The sequence below is a fragment of the Furipterus horrens genome, unplaced genomic scaffold (genome assembly GCF_987537825.1).
Source record: "Furipterus horrens unplaced genomic scaffold, mFurHor1.1.pri manual_scaffold_10, whole genome shotgun sequence".
In the NCBI taxonomy this organism is placed as follows: domain Eukaryota; kingdom Metazoa; phylum Chordata; class Mammalia; order Chiroptera; family Furipteridae; genus Furipterus; species Furipterus horrens.
This window is the reverse complement of record NW_028327180.1, coordinates 45511564-45525444: the sequence shown is the minus strand read 5'-3', so window position 1 is coordinate 45525444 and position 13881 is coordinate 45511564. Positions and strand designations below refer to the sequence as shown.

General features: G+C 53.5%; 2 protein-coding genes across 3 annotated transcripts; one reads left to right on the top strand and one right to left on the bottom strand.

The window, feature by feature from the left end:
• Nucleotides 1-1544: 1544 nt before the first annotated feature.
• Nucleotides 1545-4838, bottom strand: TRIR (telomerase RNA component interacting RNase). Of its 2 annotated transcripts, XM_090289783.1 has the most exons (3): nt 4428-4828; nt 2263-2340; nt 1545-1980 (listed from the first exon to the last, which is right to left on the bottom strand). In XM_090289783.1, exons 1-3 carry the CDS (start codon nt 4764-4766, stop codon nt 1873-1875), a joined length of 525 nt encoding a protein of 174 aa, XP_090145909.1. In that variant the 5' UTR covers nt 4767-4828; the 3' UTR covers nt 1545-1872. The 2 variants fall into 2 exon arrangements, with proteins under 2 accessions (XP_090145909.1, XP_090145910.1); XM_090289784.1 differs by lacking the exon at nt 1545-1980 and having other exon boundaries at nt 2264-2340; nt 4451-4838.
• A 1360-nt stretch (nt 4839-6198) lies between these two features.
• GET3 (guided entry of tail-anchored proteins factor 3, ATPase) lies at nt 6199-12535 on the top strand. The gene is made up of 7 exons (XM_090289781.1): nt 6199-6381; nt 7192-7339; nt 10233-10381; nt 10462-10612; nt 11386-11493; nt 11575-11772; nt 12193-12535. Exons 1-7 carry the CDS (start codon nt 6221-6223, stop codon nt 12322-12324), a joined length of 1047 nt encoding a protein of 348 aa, XP_090145907.1. The 5' UTR covers nt 6199-6220; the 3' UTR covers nt 12325-12535.
• The last annotated feature ends 1346 nt before the right edge of the window (nt 12536-13881 follow it).

The window sequence follows — 13881 nt, the reverse complement described above, 5'->3', positions numbered from 1 at the left end:
GCCAGTCCCAGCTCCTTCAGAACTTGGGACAAATGCTACCTTCTCAGGAAGGCAAGCCATCCCTGACCTACTTAAAATTGCCATCTCTTCTACTTTCAGTCCCAATTTCATATTTCATTTTTTTCTCTAGGATGTGTAACCATCTGATGTGTCCTATGTTTTATTATTTTTTCTTGTCTGTTTCCCCCCAACTATACTGTTAGCTCCACTAGAACAGGGAGTTTTGTCTGTTCTGGTGTTGCACCCCAAACCCCACAGGCTTGATTCTGGGTACCAGAAGCCAAGCAGCTGCCACCTCAGCCCTCTCCCAGGACCACAGCTGTCTGCCCTTCCTCCGTTTGCCTCCACAGGTCCTAGTGTCCACCATGACCCTCCAAGTCCTGGTCCTCCCCTGAAGGGAGACATGAACCTGGCCCTGGGATAGGCTGAAATGCTGAGCTGTTCAACATTTGAGCCTGGGAAGGCCTAAGAGGTGGGGCCATGTCAGGAGCCCCAGGTCTATTAGGGCTGAGAAGGGGATGGAAAGCAATGGCATCTTAAAACATTCTAACTCCACCAGAATGAACACAGGGGCCAGGAGGGCACAGAAGTACACAAACCATTAGAGGAACACTAGGGGAGTCAGACTTCCTTTAAGACACCCTGTCCCCTAACATGTCAACAGTTGTCTACAGGTGGGACAAACAAACCCATGTGCTCCTCTTGATCATATACACAACCAGGCAGGGTCAATGCCAGCCTCCCTGGAAAGACTGCAAGTAGATGGAAGGACAGAGCAACTACACTATAATCCAGATCCTAGCCCTCCTCACCTCCTGCACTGCAAACAGCCCAGCACCCCAGCTCATGGCCTAGCCTCCCGTCTCACAGGTTCCACCCCAGCCCCACTTCAGCCAGGCAGATCCTATTAAAATATAAAACACACTAATGCTCCTTAGCTCAAAACCGCCAAAGGCTTCTTTTCACTAAGACTGAAGCTCAAAGTTCTCACCCTAACACACTAGGCTCTGTGTAATCCACCCACCCTCCTCACTCACCTGGCTTCAGTGATAGGGGCTCCCCGACGTTCCACGTAAGGCTCAGGCACTCTCCCACCTGTCTTTACACTGGCTGGTCCCTCTTTCTGGAACTCATTTCCTCACCTCCCTCAGGTCCCTGATCAGATGTCAGTGAAAATAGACACCCTTCCCCATACTCTACCCTGTATTTCACAGGCACCTCCCAAAATGGGTTCCCCTTTTTGTCTGTTTCCTTCCACAAGGACAGGGAGCCTGGATGGTCTCCTCTGTGGCCCAAGGGCCCAGCCCAGGCACATAGTAGGTGCTCAGTGTCTGCTGAACGACAGCTTTAGCCCAGCCAAATGGGATTGTGAGAGCCCCTGAACATGAGGAGACAATCAGGGTTGGGGGGAAATTGCTCCTGGGGAGAGTCCAGGCCTGCTGACGGGGCACACCCCCCTCACCAGGCCAGATCCAGGCTTTGGTGAGCACAGCAAAGGAGCATTTAGGTTGGAAGGAGCAAAGAAGACAAACCAATCACACAGCTCCGGCACTAAGTCAAGGTCTTTACTTCTCAGAAGTGATGGCTAAAGAGAGGAGGAAAGGGAGGTTGAGAAAAGGAAGACAGAAAGAGCCAGAGAGCAAGAAGTTGGGGAGAGAGGGGACAGTAAACCACTGTTCTATGAAGTCTCAGGAGGCAAGTGCTCAAGGTAAAAAAGAGTCCTGGAGGATCGTCCACGGCTGCGGGAAGCATCTTGGTTTCCTTCTGTGTTTAAGTCCTTGGGGGGAAAGGCTGCCGCCACTGCCGCCGCATTAAATAGTTATGTACATCGCAGAGAGTCCCAGGCCAAGGGCAGGCGGGGGAAGAAGGGGGTCATTTCACCAGGGGCCGAGTTTTATCATCATCACCGCACTGGTGGGCTTTGTACTTTTTCACCTCTGCCATGTACTTGGCCCACGCGTCACCTTTACTTGTTAATACCTGTGGGGGCACACAGCAGGTTGGGAGGGGAATGCCAGGGAGGCCAGGAACTGGGGTCAGGACTGTCCTGAGACAGCTGACCCACCCCCAGTGTCACCACCCCCAAGATCTGGGCTTGAAGTAAAGACATTCAGAGTTAAGTTACCCGGGGACCTTGTTGAAAGCCCTCCTCTCCCACCCAAGGCCCAGATGCTACACAGGGAGGGATAGGGCTGGTTACCCAGGTGCTGAGGCTGAAAAGGAAAGGCCTCATGGGTAGCCCCCAACACCTGGCCTGCTCACCTCATCCTCCGTCTTCTGCTTCTTGGCTACTATTCCCGTCTTGAGGGCTAGCTTGTTCCCGCCTCTGCGCTTGCCCACCTGGGTGAAGGGACAGAAGACTGCAACGGTTACAGGAGTCGGGCCCGCCCTTGGCGGCGCTGAGGCCCACTACACCTTCCTAGCCCGGCCCGGTGGCCCGTCCCGACGCCGCGCCCAGCTCCGCCGGCCGGCCAACCTGCGCAGCAATCAGAGAGGAGCACACGCGACTCTTAGCGCCTGCCCTGGGCCCATTATGCCCAGGCAGTTGTGGGCCCCCAGGTGGCCCTCCCAAGGAGTGAGAAGAACCCCCACATTAGTAGGGCCGGGCTCATCCTCACTCTCCATGCTGAAGCTTCACCCTGCCCTAGTAGTGACCATGCAGGCTTTTATTAAGCATTTACTGTACATCAAGCCTTGTGCCAGGTGCTTTGCATGTATCATCTCCTTGCACTTTCAGTTACAACCATCCTCACTTTATACAGAAGGAAACATCTTTGAGAAAGAGAGGCCTGTACCCTCAGTCATGCTGGCAGCAAACAATGGGGCTGAAATCAGGATCATGTGAGTCCTAGCCACAAAGCAGCATCCTTACCATCAAGTAACACTGTGTCCCCTGCACCTAACCTGGCCTGGCCTCTTTGAGGGTGCTCCCACAACAGCCCTTCAATGAACAAATGAAAAGTGATAACTACTGCTACTGCCACTCAAGAAGGGGCACTCAGCTTCCACACAATTCTCACATTAACCCAGCTCCTGACACTTCCCCTTCCTCAAACATAAGTCTCACTCAGGACTTTTGTCCTGGTCCCCCATCTTCTCCCATTGACTCATGGCTTCCCATACCCCACAGGCTGCAACAGGCTTGGCAGTCATCATCCAGCCAACCTACAACCCTCAACCAGGCATCAAGTGACCTGCCCTGATGGGACTAATCTCACACCCATTTTTGGTGGACGAAGAAACTTGACTCCCGGTCTGCTAGTCTCAAGTTAAAACTTTTTTCAACCTGGCTGGTGTGGCTCAGTGGACTGAGTGCCAGCCTGCGAACCAGTCACCAGTTCAATTCCCAGTCAGGGCACATGCCTGGGTTGCAGACCAGGTCCCCAGTTAGGGGCATGCAAGAGACAACCACACATTGATGTTTCTCTGCCTCTCTTTCTTCCTCCCTTCCCCTCTCTCTAAAAAGTAAAATATTTTTTAAAATGTCTTTTGTTTCTTCACACTACAGGAACTTGATCTCAACACCAGACACAAAAGCAAGCTCAGAGTGAACAATCTATATAAATGCTAGTTATTTATCCTAAAATTTCTCAATCTTGCACTCATGACTTTTGGAGCTGCACTATTCTTTTCTGGGGAATTGGGGTTGGGGGTGTGAGGGCTGTCTTGTACATTTAAGAATGTTGAGCAACAGTCCTGGTCTCTACTCAGTGTCAGCAGTACTCCCGCCCCCAGTTCTGATAACCAAAAATGTCTCCACACTTTCTAAATGGGAAGATCATCCCCATTCAGCAAAGCGCGGACCTCGCTGAAAGCCCACCACTTCTCCAGGATGGCCTCACTGAACTCTCATCACATCATTAGAGATGTCCACTTTCCCAAATACAAAAAAAAAAAAAAAGAAGGTAGGCAATCCCCGACGGTCCAGGAAAGCAGCGATCTTCTCTCGGATGTTCACCAGGGCCTGTCCAACACCTAGCACAATGCCCAGCACAAGGTAAGGTGCTCAATAGACACTGGACAAATGAGACTTAGGGAAGCCAAGCAAATTTCCTAAAGTACACAGTAAAAGGTCTGAGTCTCTAATACAAACGTATCTTAAGACTCCAGATTTGAATTTGCTCCCCTTCCTAATTGTCGTTGATAATCCCAGTATCCACAGTTCCGGTACCCCTCAAACAGAAATCCCTAGTATCCTGGTTTCCCCATCCCCGGCTCCCAGTTCTCGTGAACAAGCCACAGGGGTCCCCAAGCTCGCCCCAAAACCTCTCTCATCGGAAATCCAAGTTCTGCATCTTCAGGGGTTAACCTGGATGTCCCCCTCATCGTGACTGGAGGGTATGCCTGGATCCCGATCCCCTCTCTTGGGCCCAATTCCCCTGCCAAGGAAGGCCCTGGCGCCCGCCCCCACCCCCGCGGCTCCTTACGAAGCTGAACGTGGGGCCCGGGCCGCCCTTCCTCTTCGGATCCCCAGGACCCGCGGCGGCAGCGGTAGCTGGCTGATCGGGTCGCTGCGGGCCCGGGGGCGGCTCCTCCTGCCGCTGCCGCTGCTCCTCCTCCATCTTCCGCTTGAACAGCTCAAGGAAGCTGCCGTCGTTAGCGAACAAGTTCACGCCGCCCGACACCGGGCTCGACACTTCCTCGTCCCCGCTCTCGGGCGATGTCCCGGGGCCCGACTCAACCCATCGGCTCCCTCCGCCACCGCCCGCCGCAGGGCCTGCCGTCTCCCGGCCCGGAGGTTCCGCCCGTCTCCCTCGGGCAGCCATTTTGTCACCAGGTGCCGCGCAAAGGACTCCGGGAAGGCGGCTCGGCCCCGCGCTTGTCAGGTCGCCGGCAATGCATGTCGGGAAGAGCCGTCTGGCCCCCGAAGCGTCCGCAGTGGGGGCGGGACCTGAGGGGCGGGGGGAAGAAGGGGTAAAATCTGGCGCTGCGGGCCTGCAGATTCAGACTTGGGCGGGCGTTTCAGGAACGTGGTTTTCCTGAAAGTGGACCATCATCTGGGCTGTAGCTGGCTCTCAGAAGTGAGGTTCCCGCGTGGGACTGGGGTCGCATAGCTTTCCGAGACTAGAATCCCCTTCTTGGCACCAGAGATAATCTCATTGAGAAGAAGGATCCCATCCCCTTGGGGGCTATGTGCTAAACTTACACTTTGGAACATAGATCCCTAACTAGTAGATCTAGTGAACATATCTAGCCTGGATCCCTGGATCACTAGAAATGAGAGTGTTCTGGGTTGAGGACCTGTCTCAGATGGAGCTCTCATTTGGGAATGCGGACACAGCTAGCTCCGAGGAGCTGGGGTCCCCTTCCGAGAATCAGGGCATTGTTTCATGGTCTAGAATACTCAGATGAAGCCGGGGGTATTTCTAAATTGGAGTCCCCAGTTTAGAATTAAGGCCAAGGCCCTGAGACCCAGCTTGTAATCCTGCCTAGTGCAGAGATTCAAACAGGGAATTTGCTGGAGTCTCCCTTTCCACGGGGAGCAAACTGCAAGGTTTTCGGGAATAGGGTCCCTTCCAAGACAAGGAGCCCAATTGCAGGTGCGGTCCCTGCCCTGGTCTGACCAGCATGGGGGTTCAGGGAACAGTGGGCAAGGATCTGCGGACCTTGCTTACAACGGGAATCGTTCTCCCTCTAGCCCACTCACAGCCCCAGGACCTGTCTTCAGCCAACTAATCAATTCGTCTACAATTGGTTTGCATCAGGAGCCAGGCGGCTCACAGGAGACAGACCTGAGTGTAAGGACCCAGTTTGGAGAATAGGGGGGAAATGGCCGACATGAGGTAGAGCCTATAAAGTCAGGCCAGGGAGGACCTGGGCTACGACTTCACGGAAGGGACCAGGACCGGGTGTTTGGCTGGTTGCTAAGGCGAGATTGGAGGCTACCGGGACTTGTGAGTGATTGGTGAAAGTAAAAAAATATGTAGCCAATGAAAAGAGTGCTGCAAGACTTAGGGTCCAATCAGTAAAGGGGAGTGTTCTGGAATGTACCAGTATGTTAATTAGGCAGGGGGTGTCTTTGAGAAAACATAGTCAAGAAAGCAACAAGACAAACCCTGGAAAAGGAGAAAGTTGTACATATAGTTTCTATTGGTGCCTAAAAGTCAGGCTATGAGGGTATTAACTCGGGATCCTGGCCCTTATGGGCGATATTATAGGGAATTTCCCTGTAGGTTCTTTGCGTGGTGCGCTCCGCTTGATCACATGAGCCGGTTCCAAGATGGCGGCAGGGGTGGCCGGGTGGGGGGTTGAGACAGAAGAGTTCGAGGATGCGCCTGATGTGGAGCCGCTAGAACCCACGCTTAGCAACATCATCGAGCAGCGTAGCCTCAAGTGGATATTCGTTGGGGGCAAGGGTGGCGTTGGCAAGACCACCTGCAGGTAAAGAGACTGTGGCAGGGGCCGGGAAGACCAGTGGGATGTACCACTGGGCGAAAGGGGATGCCAGTGACCGACTCTCCACCCCGAGCCGGACACGGGAGCTGGGCGGAGGACTCCCGGGTTGTACTCCTCTGAAGTTACCTGGAACAAATGGAAGATACCTCCTGAATGCAGGCCTGGCACCGAGTTTGACCATCCATGTTGGGGCTCGGGGACCGAACCACACTGAACCCAGCGCACTGGGGGCCGGGAGAGCACGTAGATGTCCCAGTCAGCTGGACCACGCTAGAGTGAGCTCAGAGTAGGGGGAGAGGCACCGGGGCAAACTATCCTAATCTGGTGAACCTTGCTATATTTTGTCCACGTGGGGATGGGGTGAGGGTGGGAGAGGGCACGTGATCAGACTATTCCTTTCGGACGGTAGGATGGGGCGGGATCCCTGGGGCAAATTATCCTGGGCAAGTGGATGGAACCATCCTGAGTTTAGCAGGAGATTCAAAGGACCCCTTAGTTTAGGGTCGACAGGGTGCAAGGTGTCTCCTTAACTATGCTGGCTGGACAGCTGGACCATGCCACTCTGTGCCAGCAAAGAAGAAGTAGGCATCAGGCCAGACTGAACCTCACCACTCTAGCCAGGTAAAGGGGTGGTAGGTGAGATCTGAGACGGTCCCTCTGCAGGTGTTGAGGCTTGATCCCACAATTACCCATATTCTCAAGGTCCCTGCTTCTGGGCCTCACATCTCCCCATGCAGACCTAGAAAGCAGAGACTGATCCCTTACTCCCTGCCTTTTGATCTTTTCCTTGCCCAGCTGCAGCCTAGCAGTCCAGCTATCCAAGGGACGGGAGAGTGTTCTTATCATCTCCACTGACCCAGCCCACAATATCTCCGATGCATTTGACCAGAAGTTCTCCAAGGTGCCCACCAAGGTCAAAGGCTATGACAACCTCTTTGCCATGGTGAGTAGAGTAAAGCTCAACTCCCCACTCTGGCAAAGGCCCACTTAGGCCTTTCCTGTGAACACCTACCATCAACTACAGTGTCTTGCCCAGTCAACATCCTTTGTCTCCAGTCTCAGCCCTTCTTTGTCTTACCCACAGGGAAACAACTGAGGAATGCTTGCGGAGCAGAAAGGAAGCCAGAGTAACTGGAATTTAGTGAGCAAAGGGAGGGAGATATCAGAGAGGTCCGTCAGAGCCACGGACCTTATAGGCTGCTGGGAGCAATTTGGCTTTGATTCCAAGTTTAATAGGAAGCTGTTCATTTTGAGCCAAGCAATGTCATAGCCAAATTCATTTTTTCTTTTTTCTTTTTTTTTAAGATTTTACTTATTTTTTAAGAGAGGGCAAGAGAGGGAAAAAACATCAGTGTGTTGTTGCCTCTTGTGCGTCCCCAACTGGGGACCTGGCCTGCAAACCCAGGCATATGCCCTGACTGGGAGTTGGACCAGTGACCCTTTGGTTCACAGGCCGGCATTCAGTCCACTGAGCCACACCATCCAGGGTCATATTCATTTTTTTCAAAAGTTCCCTGTGGCTGCCATGCAGAGATTGGATTGTAAGTTGAGGCTGAAAGTAAGGAGGCTAACAACGAGCCTGGAGCAGTGACCAGTCAAGAGATAATGACAGCCAAGATGATGGAGGAAGAACGTTGGGGGAGAAATGGTTAGATTGGGATGTCTCTTGGAAGTAAAGCAATGCAACTGCTTAGTTGTAATGAGTGAAAAAAAGAAATGAATTAAGTACTTCTATTAGTTGGCTCCTGAGCAGCTGGGTTGGGGAAGACTAGGACAAGCGCAGGTTTAGAAGGGACAAGTCAGGAATTCCATTTTGACTATAGTGAATCCAGGTTGCCCTCTAGACATCTAAGTGCGGACATCAGGACAGTGGCTTAAAATGTGAGCCTGGTGCCCAGAGGAAGCTGACATTGACTTGAGGCTCATTGCCCCAAAGATGGTATTTAAAGCTGTGTGTGTGAAGGAAATTTTAAAGAACAGAGAGGCCCAGAAACAATCTGAGAGCACATCAGCATTTAGGGTCCAGTAGTGAAGGAGGCCAAGAAGGAGCCACTAGGGAGGGGAGAGCCCAAGGGTATGGGCTCCTGAACTCCAGGAGGACAAAGGAACTTGGGCAGAAAGAGGTTGTCGGCCCAAGCAGGCACATGACTTTTAAAGAGACTGCCCTGGGAGTGGGGGCAAAAGCCTACCTGGAGTTCGTGAGCTGAGAAGGTAGAGACAGTAATCACCATGATGGGGGCTGAGAAATGGGGTCATCACTGGAAGGAGACAGAAGGGGGCTTAAGCAGGATTTCTTTTTTTAGAAAGGAGACTCTAGAGCGTATTTGTTTGCTGATGCAAATGCATCAACAGGGAGGAACAGGTGATGTTGCAGGAGGGAGTGAGAATGCCAGCAGAGGACTGTCCTCAGTTGGGAGTGAGCTTTATCCAGCGCACAGTCGCATGACTTGGGCTCCTCCAGGGACAGGGATGCAGAGGCGAGCTGGGGGGACTGGGGCACTTCCTGGGAGGAGATCAGGGTATTGATAGACAGTGGCTTTTTTTTCTCTCTGAGGCCCAGGTAAGGCACAGGTTCCAGCAGAGAGCAAGGAGCAAATGGGACAGAAGGGGGTTGAGGAGGCATGAGATGTGACTTAAACACTCCCAAGTGTGGATTGCTGGGCTGCTGAGTGCCCATGGGAGTTTGTGATTAGGAATGGAGAGCAATATAGAAATTACTTGTCAGGCAGGGCCCCAGGGCATCCAGGTGTTCCCTGAGTGGGAGCCATTCCCAGGCCCCCAGATGTGTGGTCACAAAGGTCTTTCACACAAACAACCCCTCTAGTTCCCCTGATGTTCATCGCAGTGCAGCCACACCAGAGACCCTGGAATAACCAGGATGGGGAGTTTGCCAGCCATAGAGGAAAAGGAGACTATTTGTAGGGCAACCTATGGAGCCTGGGCTGGATCAGGGTGCCAGCCAAGAGGGACACCAACAGTGAACTGGGGTCAGGAGAGACGGGACAAGGTGGCCCAAAGAGGTTTAAATAACTAAGGCAGGGGGCAAAGAGACCTGGGTCAGAGTGCGAGCTCAGAGGTGACCCAGTGACTAGGAATAACCCATCAAGGGTGTAGCTGGTGTGATGGGTGGGGTGACTGGTAGGCAAGCTCCATGGAGGGAAATGGACGTCTGAGGTCAATGAAGGGAGCTTCATCACAGGACCCATGAAGTTACCAAGAAGAAATGCCATAGGAGGATAGAGAATGGGGCATCAAGTCCAGGACTGACCAAAGCCCCCAGGGATGGTCATACCTTTTAGACTCCACATCCATGTTGAGGACCTCCTGTGTACCAGACAGTTGCTGGCGTCCTCATGGGGCTGACATTCTGGTTGTGATGAGTGTGTGATGAGTGTCATGTGAAGAAAGGCTGGATGTTAGGAGAAAGGAAGGCAGGGCAATGGGGGCTGCAAGTGCATTGCTTGATGAGACAGTGAGGGATGACTCAAGTTAGAGGAATAATCTAGAAGCATTCAGGGACCCAGGTCAGGGAAATAGCCAGTGAAAGCCCTACAAAGGGCTTTGGCTTCCCTCTGGAGACACTGATCACAATTTGCAAATTTCCACGTTTTTGAAATAGTTTGACCCTTTGTGCAGTTGGGAGACCTTCGTGTCTTAAGGGAAGGGCATGACAACTTGGGGGTCTCCCCAGCCTCTCCCGTGATGGGATATGATACAGGGCCGAGGTTGGGGCTCTCTGTGGGCTCTACTGGCCAGGGTGCCCACCCGGCTGAGAAAGCCCTGGGAATAGAAGCAGCAACCTGAGTCTCCATCCCTTGCCCCACCCCCACCCCTAGGAGATTGACCCCAGCCTTGGCGTGGCAGAGCTGCCCGACGAGTTCTTTGAGGAAGACAACATGCTAAGCATGGGCAAGAAGATGATGCAGGAAGCCATGAGCGCCTTCCCAGGCATTGACGAGGCCATGAGCTATGCGGAGGTCATGAGGTCAGGTCCAGTGGGCTAGTGGTGCCTGGGGTTGGGATGGAAGAGGGAGCACAGTGGACCTGACCCTCATCTCCCTGCAGGCTGGTGAAGGGCATGAACTTCTCAGTGGTGGTGTTTGACACGGCGCCCACGGGCCACACGCTGAGGCTGCTGAACTTCCCCACCATCGTGGAGCGGGGCCTAGGCCGCCTCATGCAGATCAAGAACCAGATCAGCCCCTTCATCTCGCAGGCAGGCAGGGCCCCAGGGCATCCAGGTGTCGCCTAAGTGGGAGCCAGTTCCCAGGCCCCCAGATATGCGGTGATAAAGGCCTTTCCCACACACAACCCCTTTGGGTCCACAGTTCCTAATGGGTGGGGTGGATCTTCATTATGGGAGGACTGTCCCTCCACTGCAGGGGACTTGGTGTCCCCGCCTCCACCTACTGGGTGTTCCAGACATAGCTTGAAAGCACATGTTTGAAAGCCAGGTGGCCCAGGTTCAAATGCTTTGCAACCTAGTGTGACACAGCTCTGACAAAAACAAGTCACTTCATTTCTTTGGGCTTCACCTTCCTTACCTAATGGAGAGTATGTGAGTGTTCCCATTTATTATTATTAGCATGACAACTTGACAACCACACTTATACACACATCTTACCTCCCAGGTGGTGTGTGTGGTCCTCCAGTGGGGACCTGTGCTTCAGGTAGTCATATTTGTAGAGCACTTACTCTGTGCCAGGCACTGTTCTGAGCATGTGACGTGTATCAGCTCATCTAGCATACCAGCTGTTGGAGGTAAGGTTTGTACATGGGGAAACAGCCTTCAGTAGGTCAAGCCAGCTAGCTGTGGTCCCCAAGAAGAGGCAGATCTGGGATTTGACCCCTGTGGTCTGCTCAAGGGCCCACACCTTTAACCACTGGGAGATGTTAGGAGCCATCCACCCCAGGTGTTTAGCAAGCCCCCAACCCAGGAAGTATAACAGCCCCAGGTAAGCCTCTAGCCCTCCCATGTCCTTCCCCCAGATGTGCAACATGCTGGGCCTAGGGGATATGAACGCAGACCAGCTGGCCTCCAAGCTGGAGGAGACGCTGCCCGTCATTCGCTCCGTCAGCGAGCAGTTCAAGGACCCTGTGAGTCATGGGACAGGTGAACAGTGAGAGGCTCCAGGGATGGAGACAGAGCCAGCACCTCACTGTCTTCATTCTCTGCAGGAGCAGACGACTTTCATTTGCGTGTGCATCGCTGAGTTCCTGTCCCTGTATGAGACAGAGCGGCTGATCCAGGAGCTTGCCAAGTGCAAGATTGACACACACAACATCATTGTCAACCAGCTCGTCTTCCCGGACCCTGAGAAGCCCTGCAAAATGTGTGAGGCCCGCCACAAGATCCAGGCCAAGTACCTGGACCAGGTGTGCATGCCCAGCTGCCCACCCAGCCCTCACACCTCTGACCCTGGCAGTGGGGACCTGGCCCAGCCCTAACCACAGCACTGCCAGCCATTTACTTTGTGCTCTGACTTCTAGCTTCATCCAACCTTTGACCTCTGCCCCAGCCTCCTGCCCTTCACCCCTACTTCAGACCTTTCCCCTTAGTTCTGGCCCTGGAGGACTGTGGCTAGCCTAGCCTGGATACCCCTGACCCTGGGGAGCCAGAGGTCCAGCCCAGGGATCTCTGACCTCATTGTCACTGCTCCCACCTGTAGTCCTGTAAAGCCTCTGACCCTGGGAGACCCCTAGCCTAGCCCTTCAATTGGCCCATATCTTGTCTGTGCCCTGCATCCAGCCCCTTGACCACTGCCCTCTGCCCTCTGCCCCCTGCCCTGGCCACAGATGGAGGACCTGTACGAAGACTTCCACATTGTGAAGCTGCCTTTGCTGCCCCATGAGGTGCGTGGGGCGGACAAGGTCAACACCTTCTCTGCCCTCCTCCTGGAGCCCTACAAGCCGCCCAGCGCCCAGTAGCACCACTGCCAGCCCTAGCTGCTACCATTTCCACGCACCCTCCAGCCCACCAGGGCAGAGTTTGCACAAAGTCCCCCCATAGTACAGGGGGAGCCACTTCAGAGGTGGGAGACAGGGAGGGAGTCTGTTCCCCCTGGTGGGGCTTGGGAGGCTGTAGCTGCCCCCCTCCTCTCCCCGCCTCTTGCACCTCAATAAAATGATCTTAAACCACTGTAAGTATTGATACAAGGGTTTGGGAGTCAGCGCCTCCATGTAGAGTTGCACAGGTACATTATACGAAGATGTCACATTTAAACAGGAACAGACCTAACAAATGTGTGTTTTATAGCAATTGTGGAAGGTGGGTGTCTTCATTAAGGGGGTGATATTTTTAGCTGTATAAGTAGGGGTGTCCCTGCCATAATGCTTAGAGTGGAAGACAAGGACATATATCCCTTTGGAGGCTCAGAGCATGGGAACCAGGAAGCCTCTTGGAGAGCCCCAGGCTGGTGGGGAGCAGATTAGGCCGGCAGCGGCCCAGCACTGCCTGCTGTTTGGTTTGGAAATTAGTGGGCGCCCTGGGCAGAGGCTGGGCTGGCCAGACTGGGGATTAACAGTCTCCACCCCTCCAATTCCTGCCCCTGTGGGGTGACATCAGCTCCTCCCAGCACAGCTACACCCAGGTACAGATTAGGAGACAGCATGGCAGAGGGCAAAGACCAGAGGGACCCCTGAAGTCTTGTCCTATGTGTAGAGCTGTCTCACTGAGTGTCTTCCCAAGAATGGACACCTAAATAGAGCTGTTCACAGAGCCATGGAACAGATTCACCTGATCCTTGAAAGGTCAGCATAGCAGCCTGGAAGGTACCCAGTGATCCCCCTTCTCCCCTTCACTCCTTCCTTTGCCACTATTTGGACAGTCATATTTATCCCCACCTGAGAGACTCAGGACGGGGAAGACCCCCTGCGTTTGCAGGTTCTAAGCCAGAGCTGTCGGGTGGAGGGCAAGGGGGAAAATGGACAAGAGGTGTCTAAAGACATGTATGAGTCAGAAAGTGGTGTTCTGGGTGTGTCAGGGTGTGTGTGTAAGGGGAACCCAGCCATGAGCCCAAACATGTTCTTGACTCGATTGCTCTGGGTGTGCACAAGCGGGTGTGGGCACGTATAGGTGGCACTTGTAAACAACGTGGTGCAACCCATAGCAAAGACCCCAGGCTCCCAGCTGAAGCACCTGAATTCAAATCCCAGCTGTGCACTGAAAGGGCTGTGTTATTTGAGCCTCAGTGTCCCAGGCAGTGGGAGTGACAAACACCAATTTCATAAGGCTGCTTGTAAGGACGCAATGAGATGAAATGAGTAACCTCTTTGTGACAGCACCAGGCATTTTACCTGCCAAAGAGTGTGTGTTATTCGTTGTTATATTTAAGCATGTGAACTAGCTTGGGCAATCTGCCCCTCGCCCAGCAGGGCCCAGCAGTCAGGAGTGTGTGGGGACACTGTGAACTGGAGGAGGGAGATGAACACAGGGATAGGGAACAAGCAGGCTGCCTGCAGTGTATATAAAAATACATCCAAGAG

Excerpts from the sequence above, each read along its gene's own strand:
- TRIR (XM_090289783.1), bottom strand. The coding sequence starts at position 4,766 with ATGGCTGCCCGAGGGAGACGGGCGGAACCTCCGGGCCGGGAGACGGCA. Across the intron at positions 2,341-4,427 it reads CGGGCCCCACGTTCAGCTTC|GTGGGCAAGCGCAGAGGCGG; the intron begins GTAAGGAGCCGC and ends CCCTTCACCCAG. Across the intron at positions 1,981-2,262 it reads AGCAGAAGACGGAGGATGAG|GTATTAACAAGTAAAGGTGA; the intron begins GTGAGCAGGCCA and ends GTGCCCCCACAG.
- GET3 (XM_090289781.1), top strand. The coding sequence starts at position 6,221 with ATGGCGGCAGGGGTGGCCGGGTGGGGGGTTGAGACAGAAGAGTTCGAG. Across the intron at positions 7,340-10,232 it reads ATGACAACCTCTTTGCCATG|GAGATTGACCCCAGCCTTGG; the intron begins GTGAGTAGAGTA and ends CCCCACCCCTAG. Across the intron at positions 11,773-12,192 it reads AGGCCAAGTACCTGGACCAG|ATGGAGGACCTGTACGAAGA; the intron begins GTGTGCATGCCC and ends CCCTGGCCACAG.